At 37.1% G+C, this 23,940-nt stretch overlaps 2 protein-coding genes across 2 annotated transcripts; one reads left to right on the forward strand and one right to left on the reverse strand.

Annotated features, from left to right (window-relative positions):
- The first annotated feature begins 5,833 nt into the window (after positions 1 to 5,833).
- LOC145779044 (kelch-like protein 25) lies at positions 5,834 to 7,519 on the forward strand. The gene has a single exon (XM_082590624.1). The coding sequence runs from the start codon at positions 5,834 to 5,836 to the stop codon at positions 7,517 to 7,519; it is 1,686 nt and encodes a 561-aa protein (XP_082446750.1).
- A 14,783-nt stretch (positions 7,520 to 22,302) lies between these two features.
- LOC145778499 (cytochrome c oxidase subunit 4 isoform 1, mitochondrial-like) lies at positions 22,303 to 23,634 on the reverse strand. Its single transcript, XM_082589986.1, has one exon. The coding sequence runs from the start codon at positions 23,476 to 23,478 to the stop codon at positions 22,945 to 22,947; it is 534 nt and encodes a 177-aa protein (XP_082446112.1). The 5' UTR covers positions 23,479 to 23,634; the 3' UTR covers positions 22,303 to 22,944.
- Between the last annotated feature and the right edge of the window lie 306 nt (positions 23,635 to 23,940).

Here is a 23,940-nt window from a genome sequence, read left to right on the forward strand (position 1 = left end):
GCTGAAAAAACCGCAAATTTGTACAATGTGTTTTTAGTAAAGCATTAGAATTTAGAAAGCATATACTTGTTCTTGAGTAGGTCATTTATTACTGATAGTATTCATTGATTTATAAGTAGGCTACTGTCATGATTTTGTGTTAGTCGATGACGGTTTTTGTTCGTCAGCAAACTTTCGCGTTCCAAATACACAAACAAAACTTAAGGTACGAAGACAAAAGTTTTTTTGTTAAAAGCACTTGTATCATTTTTTATTTGTGCAATTAATTCAGAGAGATTTTGACTGTTGGTACAATATTATGCTTAATGTAAAATCTTCATGTTTCAAAATAGTCGTACAAACATTTACTTCCCGAACATAATATTTAAGAACGGCTTACGAATGACCGGTGGCGCCGCCAGACCTTCAACCAGGCGCGAATCTAAGAGTTTTTTTCGGGGGGGGCCAGAAAATTTGAAAATCAATTAAAAAGAAAGAAAAAGCTAAACAGATATGAACAATGATACTACGACATATACGATATGCTAGAAAATAGACATTAAAAGTTAAAACAACCATTTTCATCAATTGTGATGCCGAGGGACTAATATCAGCTGTTTAGAAGCATATCAAACCATTTGATGCGGAAACATACAATTTTTCACAAAATTTTGGGGGGGGCCCGGGCCCCCTGGGCCCCCCCCATAAATCCGCGCCTGCCTTCAACAATGGGATGGGGGGGCAAGATGTTGATGTAACTTCATAGACGTCATACATCTTGATGAGTGTCAAACAAAAAGCTTTGAGAGAATGAAGTTACTTTATTTCTGATATATTCAAGTTTGGTATAACGAATAGCTGTTTAGACGTTAATCTAGATCGAACAAGCGATCTCAGCCGTTACAGATGACTTGCATCCTTGCACAGTTTGAGTGAAATTACATCATAGGCTAAAGCTTTTCTTGCAAACAATGTACTAACCTCCGTAAATTCAATTTGAAAGGTTGAAACCCCCAAACCCTCTCCCTTGGCTACGCCACTGGTGTAAGACAGTGATATATTATTTAATTTCTCTTGTTTTTTACTGCTATTGTCTACTGCAATATAGCCTACCAAAAGTCCCACATTTTTGACATGTCTGATCTGTTGAAAAAAATAAAATTCAAAATAAATCACAGCTTGATTCCGTATGGGACTTGCAACTGCCATGGCTAGCGAAATTCTGCGCAGCTTTTTTCCAGATTGAAAAACCATTTTTTACAAATGCACTTTCTGATTATCCAAACGGTCTGTTAATTAATGCCTCATGATTTTGACTGGTCTGTTAGTTGACAGAGAAATTATCAAATACTGTACTGAAACGCTGTGAAAACGTTTTTCCATGGTTGGAAATTACAGATGTCAAAACATAGTGGATATATCAAACGCGGCATCCAGGCCGGATAGCGACTGTCAAAACAGCGACTGTCATAATGGCGACTTCATAATAGCGACGTAATGAAGTGAGCGACATTCCAAACAGCGATTGTATAAATGCCGACTGCATTAAAACAGCGACTGTTATGATAGCGACTTAACACTTTAAGTGCCATAAAAATGCCCCATCTGGCACCTATGTGGCATATTTTTGAATTTTATTTATTGTAGACTCCAAATTTGAACACAAAATCGAGGCCAGTATGATCTGCGGCAGTTCCTTCGAGCCCTTGCTCACAATTTAGAAATAAACGTGGCTTGATTTTTATTGCAAGACTTTTAGTTGTTTTAAAGTTCCTTTTGGTTTCAATCTTTTTCTAGACCCTGAATTTTATTGCAAGGCTTGACGACTTTCTGTTGTTTGGCTTGACTAGCCTATTTCTTTTTAAATCATGTGACTTCTATGGATAGTCCAAATAAAATGTTGTTTTAAAGTCCCTTTTGGTTTCAATCTTTCACTACGCAGTGTTTGCCTATTTGTGCGTGCATACGTGTGTAGAGAGGTGTGGGGGATGGAAGGTATGTGTGGAGGGGGTGAAAGAGTGCATGTGCGCGTAAGCCTTGGATTTAATAAAAAAAGTGAGGTCGCTGTTGTGGCAGTCGCTGTTTTTGATGAATCGCTGTCGTGTAGTCGCTCTATTGACAGTCGCTGTTTTAAATGAATCGCTGTCGTGTGGTCGCTCTATTGACAGTCGCTGTTCTGACAGTCGCTATTTGGAACCCGAGCCATCAAACGCAGGGGCGGTCACATGCGTATTGCGTAACCTATGACATTGTGAGAATTGAGGCTAATAAAAGTTAATGGAATAAATATACTGTGACGGCCACCGGGCGTAGCTCAACTGCAATAAATACTCAGCCGGTGTTAAATGATTTTTTATTCTTAATATTTCTTCTTCCTATCCACAAAGATTTCATCAGGAAAATGCACACTATCAAATGATAAGTTGAAAAAACAACATTAGAGAACAATTTTTATATTTCTTATTAAGATGCCAAAAATGCAGTATGACGGAACAATACAGTTAAAGTCAACATATTTTTACGTTTATTAGACGTAAAAACAAGCTTCAACGAAAGTAAAAATAATTAATTAAAACGCCAACCCTAGCCAGATAAATCTGCTGATTTTACATCGATTCAACGCCCTACAACGTTAAAAATGCACAATCTTGCTCGCGGAGACGCAAGTGTTACAATTTAAAGGCAATAAGCAACGCAATATCCTCAGAAATAAAAGAATGAGAAAATAATTTTACTACAAGTGAAACGTATTTTAAACGTAGGAACATGTTGACTTCAGTTGCATTATTTCGTGATACTGCATTTTTTGTATCTTAATACGTATATAATATAATTTTTCGCTCATTTTGTGTTTTAAACTTTATCGTCATTATATTGCGCATGAAATCTTCGTGGGTAGGATAAAGAAACATTAAGAATAAAAAAATATTTAACACCGGTGGAGCATAATTGCAGTTTAATAGAATAAACTTTAACTAATATTAACAGGACTATAACATACCAAGCTGTTGAAAACTCGACATGGAAAGGAAATTGTGGCATTCTTAGCTTCTGAATACTCCAGCCAGAGATAGTCATCAAACCACTGGTTGCTTAGTGTGGTTACTTGCTGCCCCGCCTGCCCCCCTCTGCCGGCGCCACTGCGAATGACTAATTGTGGCCCAGCAGAGTAGCGTCTAAGGGGCACCGGGTAGCATGTGTCCCCCCAATCATTTTGAAGTTGTAATTTTTTTTATTCAAAATTTTTTTTCTATAACGTTGATTTGAAATTTTCTGAATTATAAAGTATCAGGTGTGTGGGGAGTAAGGGGTCAGGCAGTACTGTGTTAAGACTTTTATGGACCGGGCCAAAATAATTTTGGCCCCCCTGCAGGCAAGAAAATCTGTGATAATATAGTGTGTATTTTAACTGTATTTATATGAATAGACTTTCTAACCAGTTTGGAAAACAACACAATGTAGGCTATAGGTTAAGTGATAGCATACACACTACACAGGTCTATCATGTCATAGCTACACCTTTTCTCAGAATGAAAGTCAAAAGCATTAAAGCTTTTTAATCAAAAATATACTGGCAATGGTCATGAACATTGGGGTCATTCAACCTAGAACTTATATCACACAGTAGAATTTGGCATGCTCATTAAATTGACTTAAATTTTAAAAAAATGGACAAGGATACACAAATTAGGAGAATTTTTATTTAGTTAGTTCCATTTGAAAGCGATATTTCCCTAAATTTACAATTATTCGAAATTTTACTAGCTATCATTTTTAAATAGGCTACGTGGGCCTAACAGAGCAAAACATTTTGGGGTGCAACAAAAATTGGCTCTATTACTCGTAGAAATAAACAGGGCCGGATTTAGCTGATGGGGGGCCCGGGGCACTTTTAGATGGGGTGGCCCTCGTGCAAAAAATTTGTTCTCGCCTCCGGCGCGAAAGACCACCTCTACCTCTACAGTAGCATTAATCCAGCACTGCACAGCATTTTGCAGAAACTTCAAAGGCTGAAAGAAAAAAATAATAATAACACAAGATCACATTTTTTCCACGTCGGGGGGCCCTTCAAAAGTCGGGGGCCCCGGGGCACCTGCACCCTCTGCTCCCCCTCTAAATCCGGGCCTGGAAATAAGCGAGGTCTACTGTACTATTTATTTTTTGCAATCTTACGCTACGACTCTTACTTAACTCTTTTACTGCGTTCTTACTGTGTTGTTTTATTAATTGAATGGTGAAGTGTTTTTTTTAGCATCGACAACCCACGGGTAGAAAAGAATTGACACAGCGAGAAGAGCACAATAAACGTACTCAAGTCAGATACTTTAGAGCAGCGTGGTCCAACTACAGGTCCGCGGGCCGCATGCGGCCCGCGGATAGAATTTTTGCGGCCGCGAGCTTTCACAGTATTGATTTAATTTGTATTTATGTTACAGAAAGTAATTTCAATTAGAACAAGTATAGCATTTGGATAAAAAGTGTTAAAAATTTAATTTAAAGTTGTAGACAGCAGGGCCTATACTGTTTCAACCTATCAGGTCTCGTCAGTACAACTGGGCTTCTTAAAGGCTGATAAGTAACTAGTGTTCCGGACGTTTAAGTAGATGATTATGAAGTGAAATGCTCCCGTTTTGTTTAAAATTTTAAGGATTTGTCTTGTGAATTTGAGAATAGATTTAAAGATTTTGATAGATTAAAACCTAATCGCCATTTGTGTAACAATCCTATGGATGTTAATGTAGAAACACGGGTACCAGAACTTCAACTCGAACTCTGCGAGCTTCAGTACAACCAATTCTTGCTGTCAAGAAAAAATGAAACCTCGGAGTGCTTCTGGAAATTGGTCAGCAAGGATAGATTTCCTAAACTGAAAAATTTTGCATTACAAATGCACTCAATGTTTGGAAGCACATACATTTGTGGGAGTACATTTTCTAGAATGACGCAAGTGAAGTCTAAAAACAGAAATCGAATGATAAACGAAACACTGGAAGATGGTCTCCGACTTTCTATCACTAACATTGAAATTGATGTAGAAACGATAGTATCAGAGAAACCTCGACCACAGGCATCTCACTGATACAGATTTGCAATAAATTACTATTTGCTGTTGTTTATCAATTTCGATTACGCACTCGCTATCATTTTATTGGAAATGGCCCGCAAGTTTTCACGTTTTTGTAAAGTGGCCTGTTAGTCAAAAGTAGTTGGACCACGCTGCTTTAGAGAACAGGCCTGTCACACCCGCGGCTGGGCATGATTTGGTGTTGAGATGCACCCGGGGTGGGGGGTGTCTAGCAGGTTAATTGGAGGACTCACATTGGGGGAGTCGAGGTACCTGTGGATGGAGAGTGTGGATCGAAAATTTTGTGGGACCCATCCGCAAAGTTTAGTTGGAACTGACCACGGAGACAGGCTTTGCTTTCCGAAATCCAAAAATTTAATGCGGTTCTCAGGTTAATTTACAAGTATTCGTTTGGCCCTCAAAACAATTTCAGTTTGAGATCTAAAATTTAAATCGTTTGAGATCTAAGAATAAATTATAGGCTGTCAATTCGTTATTTCAGCAATGTTTGCGGCATAATTTGTATTTTCGTTTTTGTTTTGACACTGCAGTTCGGGACTCTATTTGTGTTTTAGCTTTTTACTGCACTCTTACTCTACATTATGATAACAATTTGTACATCGTTGGTACTGGTAAAGTTATTTGAAATGAATTGTACATCAAAAAGTCTGCATTTGAAATTAAAATAATTGGTTGTTGCATTGGTATTGTAATCAGCTCATTTTATGTTTCAGCTGGAAAAATTCAGTAATTCAGTCGTTCCATCAATCTAATAATTGCTTTGTAAACATGTCATTTTCACTTGTTGGTAGAACTGAACTTGAGCAAGTGTCCAGGAAAAGAACAATTGAATCCAATTTGTTGGAATATGCGAATCAGAACAGACTCTCAGGATCGTTTAATGATGTTGAAATATGCGCAGGGAATGATCGTTTTCCTGCAAACAAGATGGTCTTGGCCTGCTTTTCAATTTATTTTGAATCAATGTTCAAAATCGAGATGAAAGAAAAATATCAGAGTTCCATTGAAATCAGCTGTGTAGATGGAAATTCAATGAAAAGTCTGATTGAATTTATTTACACTGGGAACATTGATATCAACAAAGAGAATGTTTGTGATTTGATTGCAGCATCCAATTACTTACAAATTGATGATGTGAAGCAGTTTTGCTTTGATTTTGTCAGTGAAGCTCTTAGTCCAAACAACTGTTTTATTGTTCTTGGAATAGCAGAACACTTTCAAAACAATGCAGTCAAAACTCGAACTGTTGAAATTATTGCTAGAAATTTTGATGCAGCATCAGCTACAATTGACTTCAAAAATTTCAAAGTAAAAGATGTGAGAAATTGCATTTCAAAACAAGATCGATCCATCGTCAATGAAGCTTCAGTATTCACTGCCATATTGGAATGGATCAAACACGATGAAGGAAATCGTGCCAGTGAGTTTCCTGAGCTTTTGAAACTTGTAGATCTTCACAAACTTCCACCAGCATTATTTGAAGAAGTTGTTTCAAAAGAAAAGTTGGTGTTGCAAAACCCTGGTTTATGTCAGCTGATGTTTCAAGCACAAAGCAAGGTTTTCAAGAATTTGATGCAACCAGACAAGAACACAAGAATATTGAGCTTAGGTGGAACTGATACATTGTCTAAAGTAATTGAAGTTTATAATTGTAATGATGAACCACCACTTGCTTTCCCTGATTTACCAGGGGGTCGAGATAGTGGTTGTGCTGTTGTAATACGTGGCTGTTTGTATTATGTTGGTGGAGAGAAACACGACGACGATGAAGGCAAAAACATTCCAACATCTTCAGTTTGGCGAATTGGTTTATCTGAAAAGCAATTGAAGTGGGAAAAAGTCAAGCCAATGAAAAAGGCAAGATCACAGATGGGAGCAACTGTGTTTGATGGAAACCCGGTTGCTGTCGGTAGCCAAGAACCTGGGGAATGTTATTTATTAACATTTAATTCATGGCATAATTTACCTTCATTGCAACAAGCCAGATCTGCAAACGCACTTGTTGCTTGCAACGATCGCTTGTACGCAATCGGTGGATCTGACAATGGTGAATATTTATCATCTGTTGAATCTTTGCGAAGTGGTAAAAAAAAATGGAAAGTTGTAAGTCCCATGCAAACTCCACGACGACGGCTGGCAGCTGTGTGTTGTGATGGATTTATTTTTGCCATTGGTGGAGAAGCTGCAGCTAATGAACATGATAGTGCTACACTTAAAAGTGCTGAAAAGTATGATTCATCAACGGATGAATGGACTTACATCAGTGACATGCATTTCTGTCGATTTACTTTTTCTGCTTGTGTTTTGAAAGGAAGAATATTTGTTGTTGGTGGACTTGATGAGGCATCTCAACCAGTCAAAGAAATAGAGTGTTATGACCCACAAACTAACGAATGGATTATTGTTGGAAAAACTGATGAAGAATTGTTTAATCATTCTGTTGTACCCATCTAACGTTTCCATCAACAATAAGAACTCCGTTTAGCGTGTCATGATGCTTCTTTCGTAGAACGCATGTTGTTTGCATATAGAGACCAATACTTTGATTTTAATTGTTTGTTTTACGTGCTTGCATGAATTGTTTGTTACATTAATTTTCGATTAGTTCATAAGTTGCTTTGAAATGTTTGAACATACAGGCTTCATCTTTTCGTGTGCATGGCATATGTTTGAGAATTGACGAAATTACAAATGTCACGGTAAGTGAGGTTGTTTTATCAACGCTACACACTGCACGTAGTTATAACTGTGTAGTTAATTTGTTTTGATATGTTAATGGTAAATTAGAAAATGTGAACATGTGCAAAGACAAGACAATGGTTGGCTTCTGTGTGCGCGTTGATCCATTTATGCAATTGACAGATAAGCTTGTGGTATAGTAATAATATGGTGCTAAAAATTGTTAAAAAATATGATTGATCGCCTGATGGGTTGATTTCAGTGATATAAATTCCATTCATATGTAGGTTCAGCTGATGGGTTGAAAAATGGAATATTTGTTATTGGTGGTGATTTTGATGCAAAGCTTCAAACAGTTCAAGCCCTACATAGCCACCATGCTTTGGTTGCTGTCTGATTTAATTTTTGTGAGAATTCGAATTTTCTGTTTCTTTGATCTAAAAACGTATTGCTGGCAACTATATAACAGATTTATTCCAATTACAAACCTTTTTATATAGATCCCAGACAGCCAACTTATCTGGTCCAGATCTTTACTAGATCGGATGCGGCGTATCTGAGCCAGATAAAGTGGCTGTTTGGGATGGTGTCCGACGTTTTTTCGTAAACAGTTGTTCGTAAAACAATTGTTCGTAAAATTAATTCTTCGTAACACAGTTCTACGTAAAGCGTTTCTTCGTACATGCAATTGACCGTAATACTAATTGTTCGTAAAACAGTTACAATTCTTTACGAACAATTAATTAAGGTAGCGTATATGCTAGAGATGTGTTAGTTGTGACGTGATGTAGACGAGCAGACAGAGTGTAGAGTCCCTGATTCAGAATGGCAGCGAAAAAGGAAAGCCAAAACTTTTGTATGGTGGCCAGCTTTATTACAAAGATTATAGTGCACTTAACGCACAAGGGCAAGAAACTACTTATTGGAAATTTGAGCATTTTCAAAGGAAATGTCCTGCACGAGTAACAACAGGGGCGCCGAAACAATTTTTGACTGGGGGGGGGGGGGGGCGGGATTATGAAAAAGGGCACTTTTGTTGCTAAAAGACCAATTTTGTAAAAACTTTTAAGATAAGATATAGCGATAATGCTCATCTATCAGCTCACTATCGAGTAATAATACAAGTGTCCGGTATACAATGAAGGACATCATGCTATGTTATAATGATGTAACCTACTGTGTTGCAGAATTTGTGCTGTGAATATTATTTTGAGCTATTGATTAGCGATTTCAAAAATATTTTCATTGTCGAATGTCTCGAAAACTAGAGCCAATTCGAAAAACCTAAGTGCATTTTCGGAATCAGGAGCCTGAAATACTTTAAAATGACTCTCACCTTTATTTGTGCCAATTTTTTTGTTTGTTGGCCTGTGTTATAATTAGGCTAAAAGCAAATAGCAGAAATTGTTATATTGCAAAATGTGCAGTAGCTTACATGACTTTAAAAGGGAACCATTGCCCCCCTGCCTCCCGCTTCCGGCGCCCCTGGGTAACAACTGAAAAATTGTTCACAAACAATTGACCTATCACCTGTTTACGAACAATTCACTATACGAACAATTGATGTATACGAAGAAATGATTTACGAAGAATTGTTTCACGAAGAATTAATTTTACGAAGAACTGTTTACGAACAATTGTTTTACAAACAACTGTTTACGAACAATTCACCTATAACCGTTTGGGATTTATCTGTATCACCTTCAACAACATATCGTTCTTAAATTAATTAATTTTTGTTACGCTTTACTATCGTTGATTTAATGTAGTCAAATCGACTCATTTTTTTACTTCACTATTTGTCTATTTCTAAGTTATTGTCAATTTTCTATTGTCCATTTCTCTTTGCTATTGTCAATCGATACGATCTTAATTTTGCTTTTTTCAAATTTTCTATGCTGTTCATTTGATCTGTATTGTGTTGTTTGCGCCACAAAAACAACAAAAATGTATATACGTTGTTTGTATTGTAGTAGTGTAGTATCGTATGTATTTGTGATATTAAACACTAGAATAGTATACTAGCGTGCTTGAACAGCCATTACGCCATGGCCTATAATTCTCCCAGTAATTGTAAGAAAAAAAAGTATTTTACAATTAGCTGCTTATGATTCTATTTCTATCAGATTAGGGAAAAAATAAATGGCTTGGGCTGAAACAGTTGCATTAGGAAATAGGTCAACAGCGTTATTGATGTAAGCCGCCCAGTGCTATCGAATATGGACTTTTATTAAAACGTAGTTTCAGGCTTAAACATAGCCTACTTTTCATAACAAGAAAAAGTTAAGTCATATTCTGCACCGGATCAAATTGGGATGACTAATTAGGTGGACTTTACCGCTCACTTGATAAGTGGGAACCAATGAAAGGAATTGTAGTCTGTAGGCTAAGTTTGAACGTCGATGATAAAAGTAAACAATAACACAACCAAGACACTAATCAATACGGTGCAAGCAAGCTAACTACATCAGTAGCCTACACGTTTACATAATCTAATAATCGAAATAGGCTACGTTTATGGCCTATTGCATAATCGACACACATTGATAAACTGCGTCGTTATCTATAAGAATAAGATATGAACGCAATATTTTTTATCGCAAAAATTTGATTGATATTACTGGCCTGTGCTGAAAAAGTAGCATATTTTCTTATTAAATCCTCACCAGTGCAACAACTGAATCCAGTAGCCAGGCTTCCTACAAATGAAACGCTGCTTGCTAAAGAATTAAAGTATCTTTTCCAGTCTTTGTACAAGACTCCGACCGCGTATAATAAACCATATGATAAACCATAGCCCATAGATGCAGCTACCAACACAATCCACCTGTATTTAGGTTTGAATGTTTCGTCGTCCATTACCTAAACATTAATGTTGTTTGGATAAAACGTTTGTTAAGCATTGGCTTATGCGTTATTTTTTGTATAAATGTCGATTTTACATCCACAACAATTCGAACAATAGCTCAACCAGCAGCGAAACTAGACCCATATTTCATAAGAGCAAATGTAAGTATAGACAATCTACCAAGCAAAGCCACTGGCCTTGTCTTCTGGTGTAAAATACAAGCAAAAGACAGGAAAATGTGGAAAAGATTGAAATACGACTGAGATTTTTTTCCATGTTGTTTACATTCCTGACATATAGTAGCTAAGCTAAGAGTTCTTAAACTGTTATTGTCGGGACCCATGTGTTCAATTTTAAATGCAGTTTATGACCCCGTCACCCCCAGGGGCGTTGACAGGGGGGTCTAGGTGGTACTTTTGGACCCGGGCCCGGAATATTTAAGGGGCCCGGATTTAAAAAATTCCACGCGACTTCAAACATTATCAAGATCTTAATATAATCAGATCTAAAGGAATTGCCATCAGAGGTTAAAAGAGCGATTTCAGCCGTCAGATGGTAAAGGAATGGGCCCCCTTCTGGGTACCGGGCCCACTTCAGCTTTCTAGTGGTAAAATAGTCACTTCAGCCACCAAACAGTAAAATAAGAATTTAGTCTAGTATAGTGATTTTCCTAACCACGAATATTACCTGAAACACGAATTTCAAAATAAACAGGCTAATATTTGTTCAATCTCAAAAACTAAAATGGCACAGGTAAGAAGATTGCTATCCCTATTTCTGCACTAAAAATTAGACCAAAACCGCTTTTCAGATTGCAGCAATCAGCGAATGTTTGACCTAGGCCCAAACACCTTTCCCAAATCAAATTGAAAACTTTCTGACTGTCTGCACTAACTTTGCTGTCTAAATTTTCTTCTTGTGAGCCTAGAATGACCAGTTAAACATCAATGGAATCGGGAATAATACTCCAGCGCCATGTGATAAAAAAAAATTCGAAAAAGCAACCGCTAGATAGAGATAGTAAGTTTTGCGGTTTAAGAAATTTTAAGATTGCGTAAGATTTGTTAAATGACCATGTTTAAACGACATCAATAAAAGTTTGTACACAACTTTTATATTCATAACATTGTCGATGAAGGGGGCCCGAAAATAAATTAGTACCGGGCCCGAGAAATCCTGTCAATGGCCCTGGTCACTCCATACACATTTTTTTTGATTAGTAGGTAGGTCTATATACTCAAAAATAAATTATAAAAAATATAGACGAGTCCTTGTTAAATTAAAACGCCAAACACAATGCACAATAACCGTAACACAAATCCTAAAACACCAACTTCAAAAGTAAAAATTTGCTGTTTCTGCAGGAGTGACAGCTATCTCATGATCCTGATGTTCACTTTAAAGTGCTTCGTTGTTATTGCTACAGCAACTGAAAAAATATTTTGTGATCCATACGACCCATTTCTTGGACTTAGTTGGCAACTCAACAAAAAGGCTGGTGACCCAATTGTGGGTCGTGATTATTATTTTGAGAAACCCTCGTTTAAGTCCTCACTCACATCATGATGCAGTGGTAGAGCTGATTAGTTTGGATGATTATTGATTTCACTTCTCTTTGAAGTTTTATCAAATTTTGTAATTTTATTTTAATCTCGAGACCTGCAGTGCTGTTTCGACGAAGTGTTGGGTCGCCCAGTTAGTAGGCTACTACATTTAGTAAGGGTGTTCGAAATAATACAGTCCGCCCTAATAACTCAGTTGGTTTAGCGCCTGACTTTACAAACCTAGACTCTTCAAGATCAAGCAACATTGGTTCAACTTTTGAGGTGTGCGCTTGAGCAACGCCATTCAAGGTTAGATCTCCAACGGAACAGCTCTCCAAAATCTCCATTCTGCAGCACCTGGTGAATGGAATAACTCACAGACAACAACCCTTCAACAATCAGAAACTTCACACTGTCAAACTCTGTGACAGGGCTTGCGTCAGTGATTCAAAGCCTCTAACAAGCATGCAAAACTACCAGAATTAAGCTCTCAAAAAAGCATTCTCAGTCAGAGGATAAAGATTCAATCAATCAATATTCAATTTTCAGGAAACGAGATAGCCTACATTGAATTCTTCTGATGAACGCCAATTTAAATAGAAAAGTTTTATAAAAAAGTTGTTGAAACAAAAAAACATTGTTTTCAACAACTATTTTGTTTTTACGCTGCCTACCTTGTTCTTTCACTTTTTGTTCTTACCCTACCTATCGTTTATTCGTCTTAAAATTAGATTATCTGATAACATAATATGATAGCATATATAAATTATTGTTTAACTGCAGACAGTGCACACCGTTTCGGCCTTCCTGCTTCCATTGTTTATGTGATATAAAGTGAAACATGTATTTTTTATCTTTTGTTTAAACCTAGGCTACTTTGTTTTGAACTTTGAACTTCTGCTAATATTTGCGTATTTTCAAGCCCGAGCATAATTTGCTGCATTACAGCTACAATCGTGCCTTAGAACCTTTTCTCTACTTAACTCTAAAATTAGTATCAAAACAATATTTTCATAAACTGAAAGCATAGGCTGCTTGCTTATGATATTTTGCATACTTTTAGAACTATAGAATGTTTTTATTTAAGCCCAGGTCTAAAATTCAACACCTTAAGGCTAGTGGACATTTTCTTGCTAAAAAAACAGACCTTTTTCTTGAGCGCATGCCGGTATCAAAAATGACAAGGAAATTTAAGCACACTAATACAAAACAGGAAGCGCTCTGGTTGTCAAAATAACGAAGTGCGTTGCAGCCGTGATAAAGTTGTAATGAATAATTAATAACATCGTCGCTGTTGTAAGTTATTTGATGGGTGGAAAATGGGAGCCATTGCCCCATCAAAAAAACAAAAACAAGAAAATTGTTTTCGGCTTTAAATAAACTATTGTAGCCTGTGTAAAGAAGAACAATTTTTCTCAAAAATTGAGCATAACACAAACAGTAGGCCTATGGCAATTGACACTACCTTACTTGCCAGACAATTGAATTTTGGTTTACAGCAGACTTAAGCCACTGCACTTTACCAAAAAAATAAATAAATCTTTTCTTAATTTCCATTTTAACTTAATAATCTTCGAGTTATTATCATAAGGAAAGACGATTGAACAACTAAAAGTGGCTTGCTATCCACTGTAAGTCATAAGACACTGTTTGGGCTAACCTGGCTACTTGTCGCTTTAGTGTTTGGCAAATGCTTCTGTTTTGCACAAAATCTGATAAATGAAGCCTGAGGCTATTGAAACACCTTTTTCGATATTACAAAATATTCTCCAGTTTATTAAATACAAATGGTAGGCTAGCCTACTGGTGAGTAGACCTACTGACTCATATAGAAATTTGGTAAAACAATTTTAAAATTCGATAAGAATAGGTACCGTATTAAGTTCAGTAAATTTTGATGTAGGCCTAATCTTGAGGTGTGGGGACAAAAAGAGTACGGTATCGTAGTCTTTTAGTGAATCAATCTTGCTCAAATTTGTTAATGCATTTGTAGGTTAGTGGCTGAAGCATCTACTGTAAAATAAGAGAAACGGTTTCATCACATAACGAATTGTGATTTTGATTTTACTAAGCTGTACCAGGGGAAGGATTGACGATGTTAGTCAACTAGAAAAAAAGTATTAGCTGTATGATATTACCAAAGAAAATTTCTAAAAGAAAACAAAGTCTTCGATTCATTAGGCCTATAAATTCGCATATCTGAGTCAAAAAATGTTTATCTCTGAAAATTTCTTATAGGGCTTCAGGGCAGTGATCTCTTACAGGACAAGCCCACGCTAGTCGATCGGCCCATAGGAAAAATTCCAGAGTTAGGCTATCTGTGGGCCAATTTGCCCCTGGCTACAGCTTAACTTTTTTTGCATTAACCAATTTAAATAACACTTAATATTTCAATTTTGGTAAAGAGGTCACTTTCTTCAACCACAAACATATACAACCAAGCAACCACACGGCATTTAACATGATCCACTTAATATTTCAGCATCACGCGTTTGGTTAAAAGCAATTGGAATAGAACACTTATTGATTTTTGTAAATAAATTAGGCCAAGTTTTATGAAACAAAACGCATAGTAGGCTAACTGATAATTATGACACAATAATGCTTCGTAGACTGGTAGGCACTTTGACATAGGACAGTTTTCCTTGCGAATCAGCTGATTTCAGTCATGCGACTCAGCACGTGATATTCTGACCGATCTACTCGAAAGATTTTTGATACAAAGAAAATTAAGTGAATGTATCGCCACAAGCAGCGTGGCCTAATGGGTTGAGGTTAGGGCAAGGGAATAGTCATTTCGATTGCGGGGGTTCGATTCCCACCCTCTGCTAATGTTCTTTTTTCTTCTGCAACTAAACTGAGTGCAAGAAGGACTTTAATGACTGTAATCAATTGAGTTTATAAGAAAAATTGTCCTACCTTTTTTAACCAATGCGCCGCAATGGTGGTACGGTAGCTTGTTCGCACGGAAAACTGTCTTATGTTAAAGTGCCTACCTCGTAGACTAAAGCCTACTGTACGAGCTACATGACTGTAAGTCGAACTGCGGTTGGTCGAGTGATCGTTTGTGGAATTACAGGCAGATTCGGAAGATTGGGATTGATTGAGGAAATCTGTGTCCTCGGATTGAGTGAGCTTTTTTGAAAACTTAATTCTAGCAGTTTCACTCAAATTGCTTCAAGAGGTTAAGCCACTGACACAGGCCCAGTCACCGAGATTTAAAACAGTGAAGTTTTTCTAATCATAATTTATGCAATTTGGGAGATTTTGAGATACGTACCGTAGGCTAATCCAAACTAATCTACCATAAAATCACAATTTGTAAATCCTCTTTGTCTGGAACTGTGGATAGACCAAATCTCGGTTTACGATAGGCCTAATGCTGCTGATAACCAGGCCCGGACTAAGGTCAAATGGGGCCCCTGTGCTAATGAATTTTATGGTGGCCCTTACCAGCTTACGTGGAGCGTAATGGAAGTAAGCTGGTTTCGCTTGCAGAGGAAACCGAGCCTTGCTTAGGTAAGTTAGATAACTTTGAAATAGCACGTCACGTGATCGATGATTAAATAAGCATGTGCAAATTAAGTCAACAATGTTTACGTTATAATGGATGCAAAATCACACACATTAAATCAACGAAACCGTGCAAGGGAAAACATTGTAGCAAGGGACCACTGTTAGTACTGCACACTACACTGCAAATTGCAATGAAAGGTTATTCTGAATTTCTATTCTAAACTGCTCTTTTATTCACTACTAACTACCAATAGGATTTAGAAAACTAACATGAAATTCAGTCGAACGACTTTTTTCTGAATTGAGAAGTCGCAGTTTATCACATTCTATGCTGAGAAGGCTCAGATTAGCCAACGGATGCAACCTAGTTCGTACCATAAACAGTTCGGACCGTCAGTTCGTACCTTGAAAAGATCGAGAAAAAAAGTTTAAAAAAGCCGAAGTCGCTGATCGCAGTTTCCGCAATCATTTAAAAATTTTCCCCCTGAAAATCGAGAGAAAAAATAGCTCAAAACCGAAGTCCGCTGATCGCAGTTTCCGCAAACATTTTTCCGCTAACTCTAACCATAGAGTAATCTATGCTCTAACCCTAACCCTCGCTGATTGCAGTTTCCGCAAACATTTTTCCGCAGTTTTTGCAAACATTTTTCCGCAGTTTCCGCTAACCTTTACCCTAACCATAGAGTAATCTATGCTCTAATCCTCGCTGATCGCAGTTTCTGCAAACATTTTTCCGCAGTTTCCGCTAACCGCAGTTTCCGCTTACCCTAACTCTAACCATGGAGTAATCTATGCTCTAACCCTAACCCTCGCTGATCGCAGTTTCCCCAAACATTTTTTCGCACTTTTGCAGTTTCCGCTAACCCTAACCCTCGAGTTTATTTCAAATTGTTTGGGGAAACTCCGATCAGCAACTTCGGCTTTGTGCTATTAAACTGCGATCAGCGACTTCGGCTTTTTTAATTTTTTTTCTTGATCTTTTTAGGGTACGAACTGACTGTACGAATGGTTCAAGATACGAACTAGGTTGCACCATTAGCCAACCGCTCTTGTGTCATTGTAGACCGAAGTACGTTTTTGATTCTTTTCAGCTCTTTGAGAATGATCTTTCTCCAGAACAGTTAGTGACCATCATACAAAGAAACAATCTAAGAATTGTTTCTACATTAGGGAAAGCAGCTTCAACTTTGTCATTCTTTATTATCTGGTACATGTTTTCATGACTAAACCTTGCTTTATTTCCATAAGCCTTTTTAAGATACAGGTAGAAATTCAAAAGTTTGTCAACAAGACAGAGATCAACATCAGTAGGAAACTCTTTCGCTAAATTCATGACACTCTGTAAAATCTATTCCTTTGATGCATGAAGATCAATTAAAAACGAGAAATTCTTAGCAACTTTTTTGTACACAGTAGCTCTTCTGCTTAAATGAGAGCGAAGAGCATCAATTACTGGAATAAATGGTTTTATCCTAAATTTATCTCTTGCAGCAGAAGTTTCTAGCAAGTCTGCAGTTGCATTGAAGGGGGAGATATATTGATAAATGTGTTACTTTTTTTAGACAGAGGGGCCGGGCCACTTTTCTTAATATTTTTTCTTGAAAATTTTTTTCAGGAAAAATTTGTTATTTTATTTATTTCATTTTTAGGAAAAGTGGGGCCCTCTGTCTGCGGGGCCCCTGTGCTCTAGCACACCCTAGCACAATGGTTAATCCAGGCCTGCTGATAACCATCTAGCAAACATTTTTATGCAAAAAAAATTAACAAAAGAAGAAAAGTTTTAGCACAGTAGCCTACCTCTTCATTTTATGATTTAAAGCTACAAAATTTGCATGAAAATGTTTCCACGGGTTGTGAATAAGGTAACGCTTCTTTACTTTGATCTTTTTCTGGACCTCTGCTATTGCTTTCGAGTTGATAGTTAGAAATAAAAACAAATTATACAGAACTGAACACTAATTTTAAACAGCAAATATCTATCTAAAACCCTGCTTCATTGCAATAATAAGCCTGCGCATTTTTAATCAACTACAGTACGGTACTAAATTATAGCTAGACGAGGGCAATCGCCTTGTTGCCTTGTCTTTCAATTATTGCATTCGTTACACGTACAGGATATCACTTTGTTTATGTTACCAGTGCACCTTACAACTAACGCAATATTACCAATGCAAAACTCAGACGCAAAGTTCGGTAGAAACTCTGGATAAAGAAATTGCCTGATGCATTCATTTGTCCTAACCGTGCTGCCGATGGAACACTTGATTGATTGATTGATTGAATCTTTATCCTCGGACTGGGAAAGCTTCTTGCAGAGCTTAATCCTGGCAGTTTCGCATACTTGTAGAGGCTTTGAATCACTGACGCAGGCCCGGTCACCGAGATTGACAGAGTGAAGTTTCCGATTGTTGAAGTCTTGTTGCCGGGGAACTATTCCATCCATTAGATGCCGCTGAATGGAGAAGAGTCCTTAACGTGCGTTGCTCAAGCGCACACCCCGAGAGTCGAACCAGCGCCGCTTGATCTTGAAGCTCGAGAAGATAAGTTACTTCCAAAGTTTTGCTACGACAAACTGAAGTTGGTTCACTCGCAGAAGCTGCTGCTAAGTTAGGTCATAGCCAGAGGTGGGCAAAGTTACTTTCAAAAGTAACTGAGTTACAGTTACTTGGCCAAAATAGTAACTGAGTTACCGTTACAGTTACCGATTTCAAAAATGTAACTAGTTACAGTTACTAGTTACTTTCAGTTACTCATAAATCTCAACATAAACGCTGTAATCCAAATTTAAACAAACAATTATTTGCAGGAGGCGCATCCATTCTCCTCAACATTTATTAGAATTAGATGTATCACGCACCCTGTGGTGCAAATTCTTTTCTAGTTACGCAGTTGCCTTTTCCTAATGTAGTTTGTTTTCCGTCTGTCTGTTTTCCACACTATTGCTTATAATCGTTGCGTGTTTCTTGATGCTTATAGTCAGTTAGTTATAGTTGCTTTCAAAAAGTTTAAATATATTGGTACAAAAAAGAAAACTCTCTCCCGAAACTATATTCTCTTTAAATGCTCGAAACAAAGGAAATAATTTGTTTTCTCTGCTATGACTCGAAGTTACTTAGACATCGACTTCCAATTTTGAATCGAGAAAACAATGATGTGATAAGGTTGCGAACAGTGAACGTAACACCGAGACTCCGGGTCCTAAATAGGCTACTCCAAAAATACGACTCCTGTACACCTCTGGCAGCTATACGACAAGCATGAACTGAGCTATCAAGTGTCGCCAAACACTTTTGCTAAACATTGCATAGAAAGTCACATACTGATCAATCACCAAAAGCAATTAATTTAACCAAATCAGTTCTCAAAAAGCGCTAAAAAAAGCCAAATCGCCCAACCATAAATATGAAGCCAAACGTCTTAAAAAATCGCCAGATTTCTGGATTTTGGCGATGAATTTGCCAATATGGCAATTCTGCTCCATAAGATCACAAAACAAGAGCGCCGCGCATGAACAGTGCTGCTCCGATACAGCTGCGAGAAGAATGCATTATTGAGCAACGCGCAGCAAACACGCATAAAGCATGACACAAACATGTGCAGAGTAATGGACGGCAATTAGAAACATAAATTTCAATACAAAAGTAACTTGTAACTGTAACTGTTGAAAAAGTGCTAAAATAGGAACTAGTTACCGCGTTTCGTTACTTTTGGAAAATAGTAACGAAGTTACCGTTACAGTTACTCAAAAAGTAACTAGTTACAGTAACTAGTTACTTTTGTAACTAGTTACTGCTCACCTCTGGTCATAGCCTACTGGTTTACAAGTTTGCGACAAGCTTATTTTGTTAGAAACAAATTTTGATTGCTTTTGCTGAAACGTGATCACATCACTTTTAACCAGGGGTGTTCGAAGAAAATCTGACAAATGACTTTTTTCGTTTAAGACGTTTAACTTCAAAAGAAAACCAAGACAAAGGAATTACGGTATGCGACAAAAAGAAGCAAAGTTTTTAAATGCACAGAATTTTGCATGGAGCATTCTTACGCGAAACTACAGTAGGCTATAGTTCACATATCTTGACTGAGCACTTGCAAGCTCGCTCATTTTGCATTTCGACGCTTTCTGCGTGGTAACAATTTCCTGCAATTTTTTCAAGCACATTACGAAACTAAATAATTGCCAGGATGACCGAATGAAAGAAGGGAAAAGATTTTGCCGTCGAAATTTTGTGGCAGGTTAGGTCTGAAATACTCTGAAAGCTTTTCAACATAAAACCAATTCACGAAGATCAGATCTCATTGAAAATAGTCGGTCATGTTGAAATGAAAGCGAGTACGGTACCGGTAGTTGCAATATTAAGTGAAAATTGTAGCCCACTAGAAATTAGATTAGCCAATTAAGTGAAAAATAGACCTGTTCAGCTTATTCAAGCGAGTGATTTACCTGGGTCTACAGTAGCCTAACTATAGGTTTATGAACAAAAAAATTACTAATTGAGGAAAATTAGAAATTTTGATACCAGTGTAGCGCCTGCGGCCTTTTTGTGTTTGCCTTAGTATAATTGCCTTTGTGAAAATTGTAGCCTACTTTTCTGTAGCGCCTGCAGCCCTTTTCGTGTTTTCCTTAGCATAATTGCCTTTGTGAAAATTGTAGGCTACTTGTTAAGAATTTGGAACGCTGGCTGAAGGTTAGGGCGTTTCCTCGGTTTGATTTACATACGTAGTTTTACGTTGTTGTAGCGTTGCGCATTTGACCACTTGACACATGCTGCATTGCTTGAAGCAATAAGCCCCTTTAAAATCAATCGTTCAGCGTGAAACACAGTTCAGTTTGTGAGTTTTCAGTATGTTTTTTTTTGTCGGCCAGTTGTGTGGTGCCTTAATTTCTCAGTCAGTTTGCCACGGATTCCTTTCTTGGAAATCACGATATTAGTTTAATTATGGTTGTAGTGTAGTTTTTCTGCTCTGAATTAGTTTAGCTCGTTCTAACTTATTTGAATTCAAGGCATTATTTGGCTACAACGTTCCGACGTGGAAGTTCACTCATTTCTTTGCTACACGCTGGTACCCGGGATGTTGCTGTAGCAGCTACACCTAGGTATGGGTGGATGTTCAGACCACTCACCGTCCGCTACACCAGCAATACATTTTTTTACTTTTTTTGTACGTACATAAAATTGCTTGGCTATAATTGCTGTAATTAAAAAAATATTTCTGTCTTTTTTAACCTCAGCATGGACAAAAATAATTAGGTCTAGTAATTAAATTAATGCTGATGAAGAATAATGTATCAGTGGCGGCTCGTGCCATAGGGCTGCAACCCCACCTGAAAGAAAGAGAAGAGGGAAAGTATGTTTTCCTCTGTTTGTCCGACTCGGTTACTTTTTTCACTTAAGAATTGCGGATCGAAAACTAAAATATTAAAGTACATGTAACTGGCAACTTGTAAAAAAAGTTGGCGGCGTCAGCGCATAGCCTACTCTAGCGTAAACTCATTTTGTTTGCTAGGTGCCAAACATTCACAAGGTATAAACCACTCGAAAAAACAAGTTTTATTTTGAATTTCCACGAAGAAACTCAAGCATCTGAAAGTGTTCATCTGACATTTTGCTGCGTTTTGGTTTCAATATGTCTTTGCCCATTGAAAACATTCTTCCAAAAAATGTGGCCCGAAGCGTTAGCGCAAACAAAAAGTCTACGGCGTAGAATTTGCGGCGTATACGTACATCTCTGGCAATAACAAAACAATAAAAACTCAAATATCGTATGTCACTTAATGGCTGCGGGTGACTCCTAAACGAACAAGGATAAAGATTTTAGTACCGTAATGCAGAAATCAGTGTTTGTACTGATGAGGGTTCAATACCCGAAATCGCGCGATATGCAACATAAGAATTTCTAATTGGAACAATACAACAGAAGAATTTTAAATTGGACTTTGTCTCACTTTTATGCATGTACTCATAATATTAACATGTACTCTAAAAGGTCGTCGTTTATATTATAGTGTTCACATTTTTCTTAAATTTTTGATGCTTTTGTATCTGCTTTACGCGGATCCCCGATTGACTTTACGTTGATACGGGTTTAAGGTAATCGCCCCCTTTTTTTAAACACTACTTGTTGGTCACATTTTTTTGAAAAACGCCAACTTCATTGGTGATATTCCTTAACTTTTACTACTATTTCTTGTCTTGCATTCGAATTTTAAATGTATAAATTACGCAAATTAAGTGATTTACAATAGTTCATTGACCTCACATAGTTCAAATCCAAAAATTTTTCAAACTAACCTTATAAACAAAAACATTTGCACGTGCCCCGTAGACGCTACTGATCTTGTGCCTTAACTTTGTTAAAAAAGAAACATTCTGCAAGTAGTGTAGCTATAGTTATAGGTGTCTCGAGAGAGGCAGTTTATTAGTTCAAAAGATCGGGGAGTCTTTTTCCCCAGGCATGATATCAAAGAAAAAGCTGAGGATAGAGAAGCTTTTTTTTTTCATTAGCTGCATGTTACAGACGAATATAAAGTTACTTTACGCTGCAAAAGTTTATCAATTCTTGGCGAGGTCTTAGATGCGGTTATAACTCGACTTTCTCTTCAGTGTCTTTCAAACTGTTTAATTTTGTAAGAGCTCAACACAAGGAAAAATATTTTAGAGCATTTCTTTTATCAGCATAGGTAACACTGTAAAACAAAAGCAATTGACTGAACTTACAAAACTACGCACAAATCAAAGACTGATTGCAAACAGGTTCCAATGTAGTTGCAAATTCCATAAAACTTGATGTCGGCTACGTCTCTGTACTAAGCGTGGTGAAGACTTAACTGTTTTAAGGTAAATTTAATTATAATAAAAACACAGTCAAATGACACACACAGCACACATTCAGAAAATGAAGCAAAGTATGGTATATATTAACAATAAAAATATGATAAGTTCACAGCGACATCAGTTGAAAGTGCAGTAGTTCAAAATGTGAGTGGACATTCAGTACTAGCCTGTAACCCAGGAACGGTAGCATGCTGGTTTTAAAATGATGTCAAATTACCCTCTATGTCCCACTTTCTCACATGTATCTCTCCCTTCAGAAAAACAGATTACAGGCTCGTCAAGAGAAAAATACACTTAGCCTACGGTACTTCAGAAACATGGTCACTAGCGTTAAATACCATGAGCAGGTAATAGCACTATATTAAAATGGGTTCCTTACTTTGTTGCTAATTTTCATAGCACACCTAATCAGTTACTATAGGCTACAGAAAAAAGAAGAAAAAATATTTTCTAACATCACTTCTTCCAGCAGTTGTTTTCATAATCCCACATTGATGAATACCCAGTAATAGGATTGGCATGGAGCTGGATCTGTTTCTTTATGGTTGCTTGAACCCATTCTGGATCATTGCAGCTTGGTGCATAGGGTGGCAACACGTATTCATGGATGAACCAATGAAGCATTAAAGAAAGACTTATAAACATGCAAACAACGCCAAAAACACTTTTGTACTCGTCTTTGGTTCGTAGCATGTCGGCCATTGACATGCTGAAGTACATATTGTAAAGATCCATGCGTTCTTCTTGGTTCAGAAGTTTCCAATCGCCCTTTTCTTTCTCTTTTAACGCTCTGAGTTCTCCTTCGAATCCAACAATACGTGGAACAGCTGGAAGTGGGGTTGTTAAACTTTCATAAAAGTCCATGTTAACACATGGATCTGGACCAGGCGGTGAAGGAGTAAAGCGATTACTTGCAGCAGCTCCAGTCAGATGCAAAGGGCGACGAAGCACCACTCGGTGCAGAGCAACACGCAAAAGACTAGAAGCCATTGTGGTGACAGTTCCTTAACTAAAATAACTTAAGCATCTAAATCATTAACATTTAAAAGCAAAACTTTCTATTTATTCTAAATTGCAAATATATATCTGTAAAATATTTTACAAAACTGGTCTTACCACAGAAAAGGTTATATAATTATACAGATTGTAAAACACTAATTAGATTTTCAAATTAGTCATAAGACAAACTTATATATAAAAGAAAAAGCAATATAATATTTTTAATGCTGATGCAAACCAATGTGTTATGCTACTGTACTTTCTACAAATTAGGCACTATTACTTGAAATAAAGTGTTAAAAGAACAACAAAAAATATCATTGTTGCAACATTTTACACAAAACTTATCAAACGATATCAAAGAAACTATCAATGAACTTTAAAAGAGTGTTAAAGTTTTAATGTATGAAAAATGTCTGAATAACAAGTCCTTTCTCAAATGTATCTCTTACT

Source organism: Aplidium turbinatum, chromosome 10 (assembly GCF_918807975.1).
Source record: "Aplidium turbinatum chromosome 10, kaAplTurb1.1, whole genome shotgun sequence".
Taxonomy (NCBI): Eukaryota; Metazoa; Chordata; class Ascidiacea; order Aplousobranchia; family Polyclinidae; genus Aplidium; species Aplidium turbinatum.

Excerpts from the sequence above, each read along its gene's own strand:
- LOC145779044 (XM_082590624.1), top strand. The coding sequence starts at position 5,834 with ATGTCATTTTCACTTGTTGGTAGAACTGAACTTGAGCAAGTGTCCAGG.
- LOC145778499 (XM_082589986.1), bottom strand. The coding sequence starts at position 23,478 with ATGGCTTCTAGTCTTTTGCGTGTTGCTCTGCACCGAGTGGTGCTTCGT.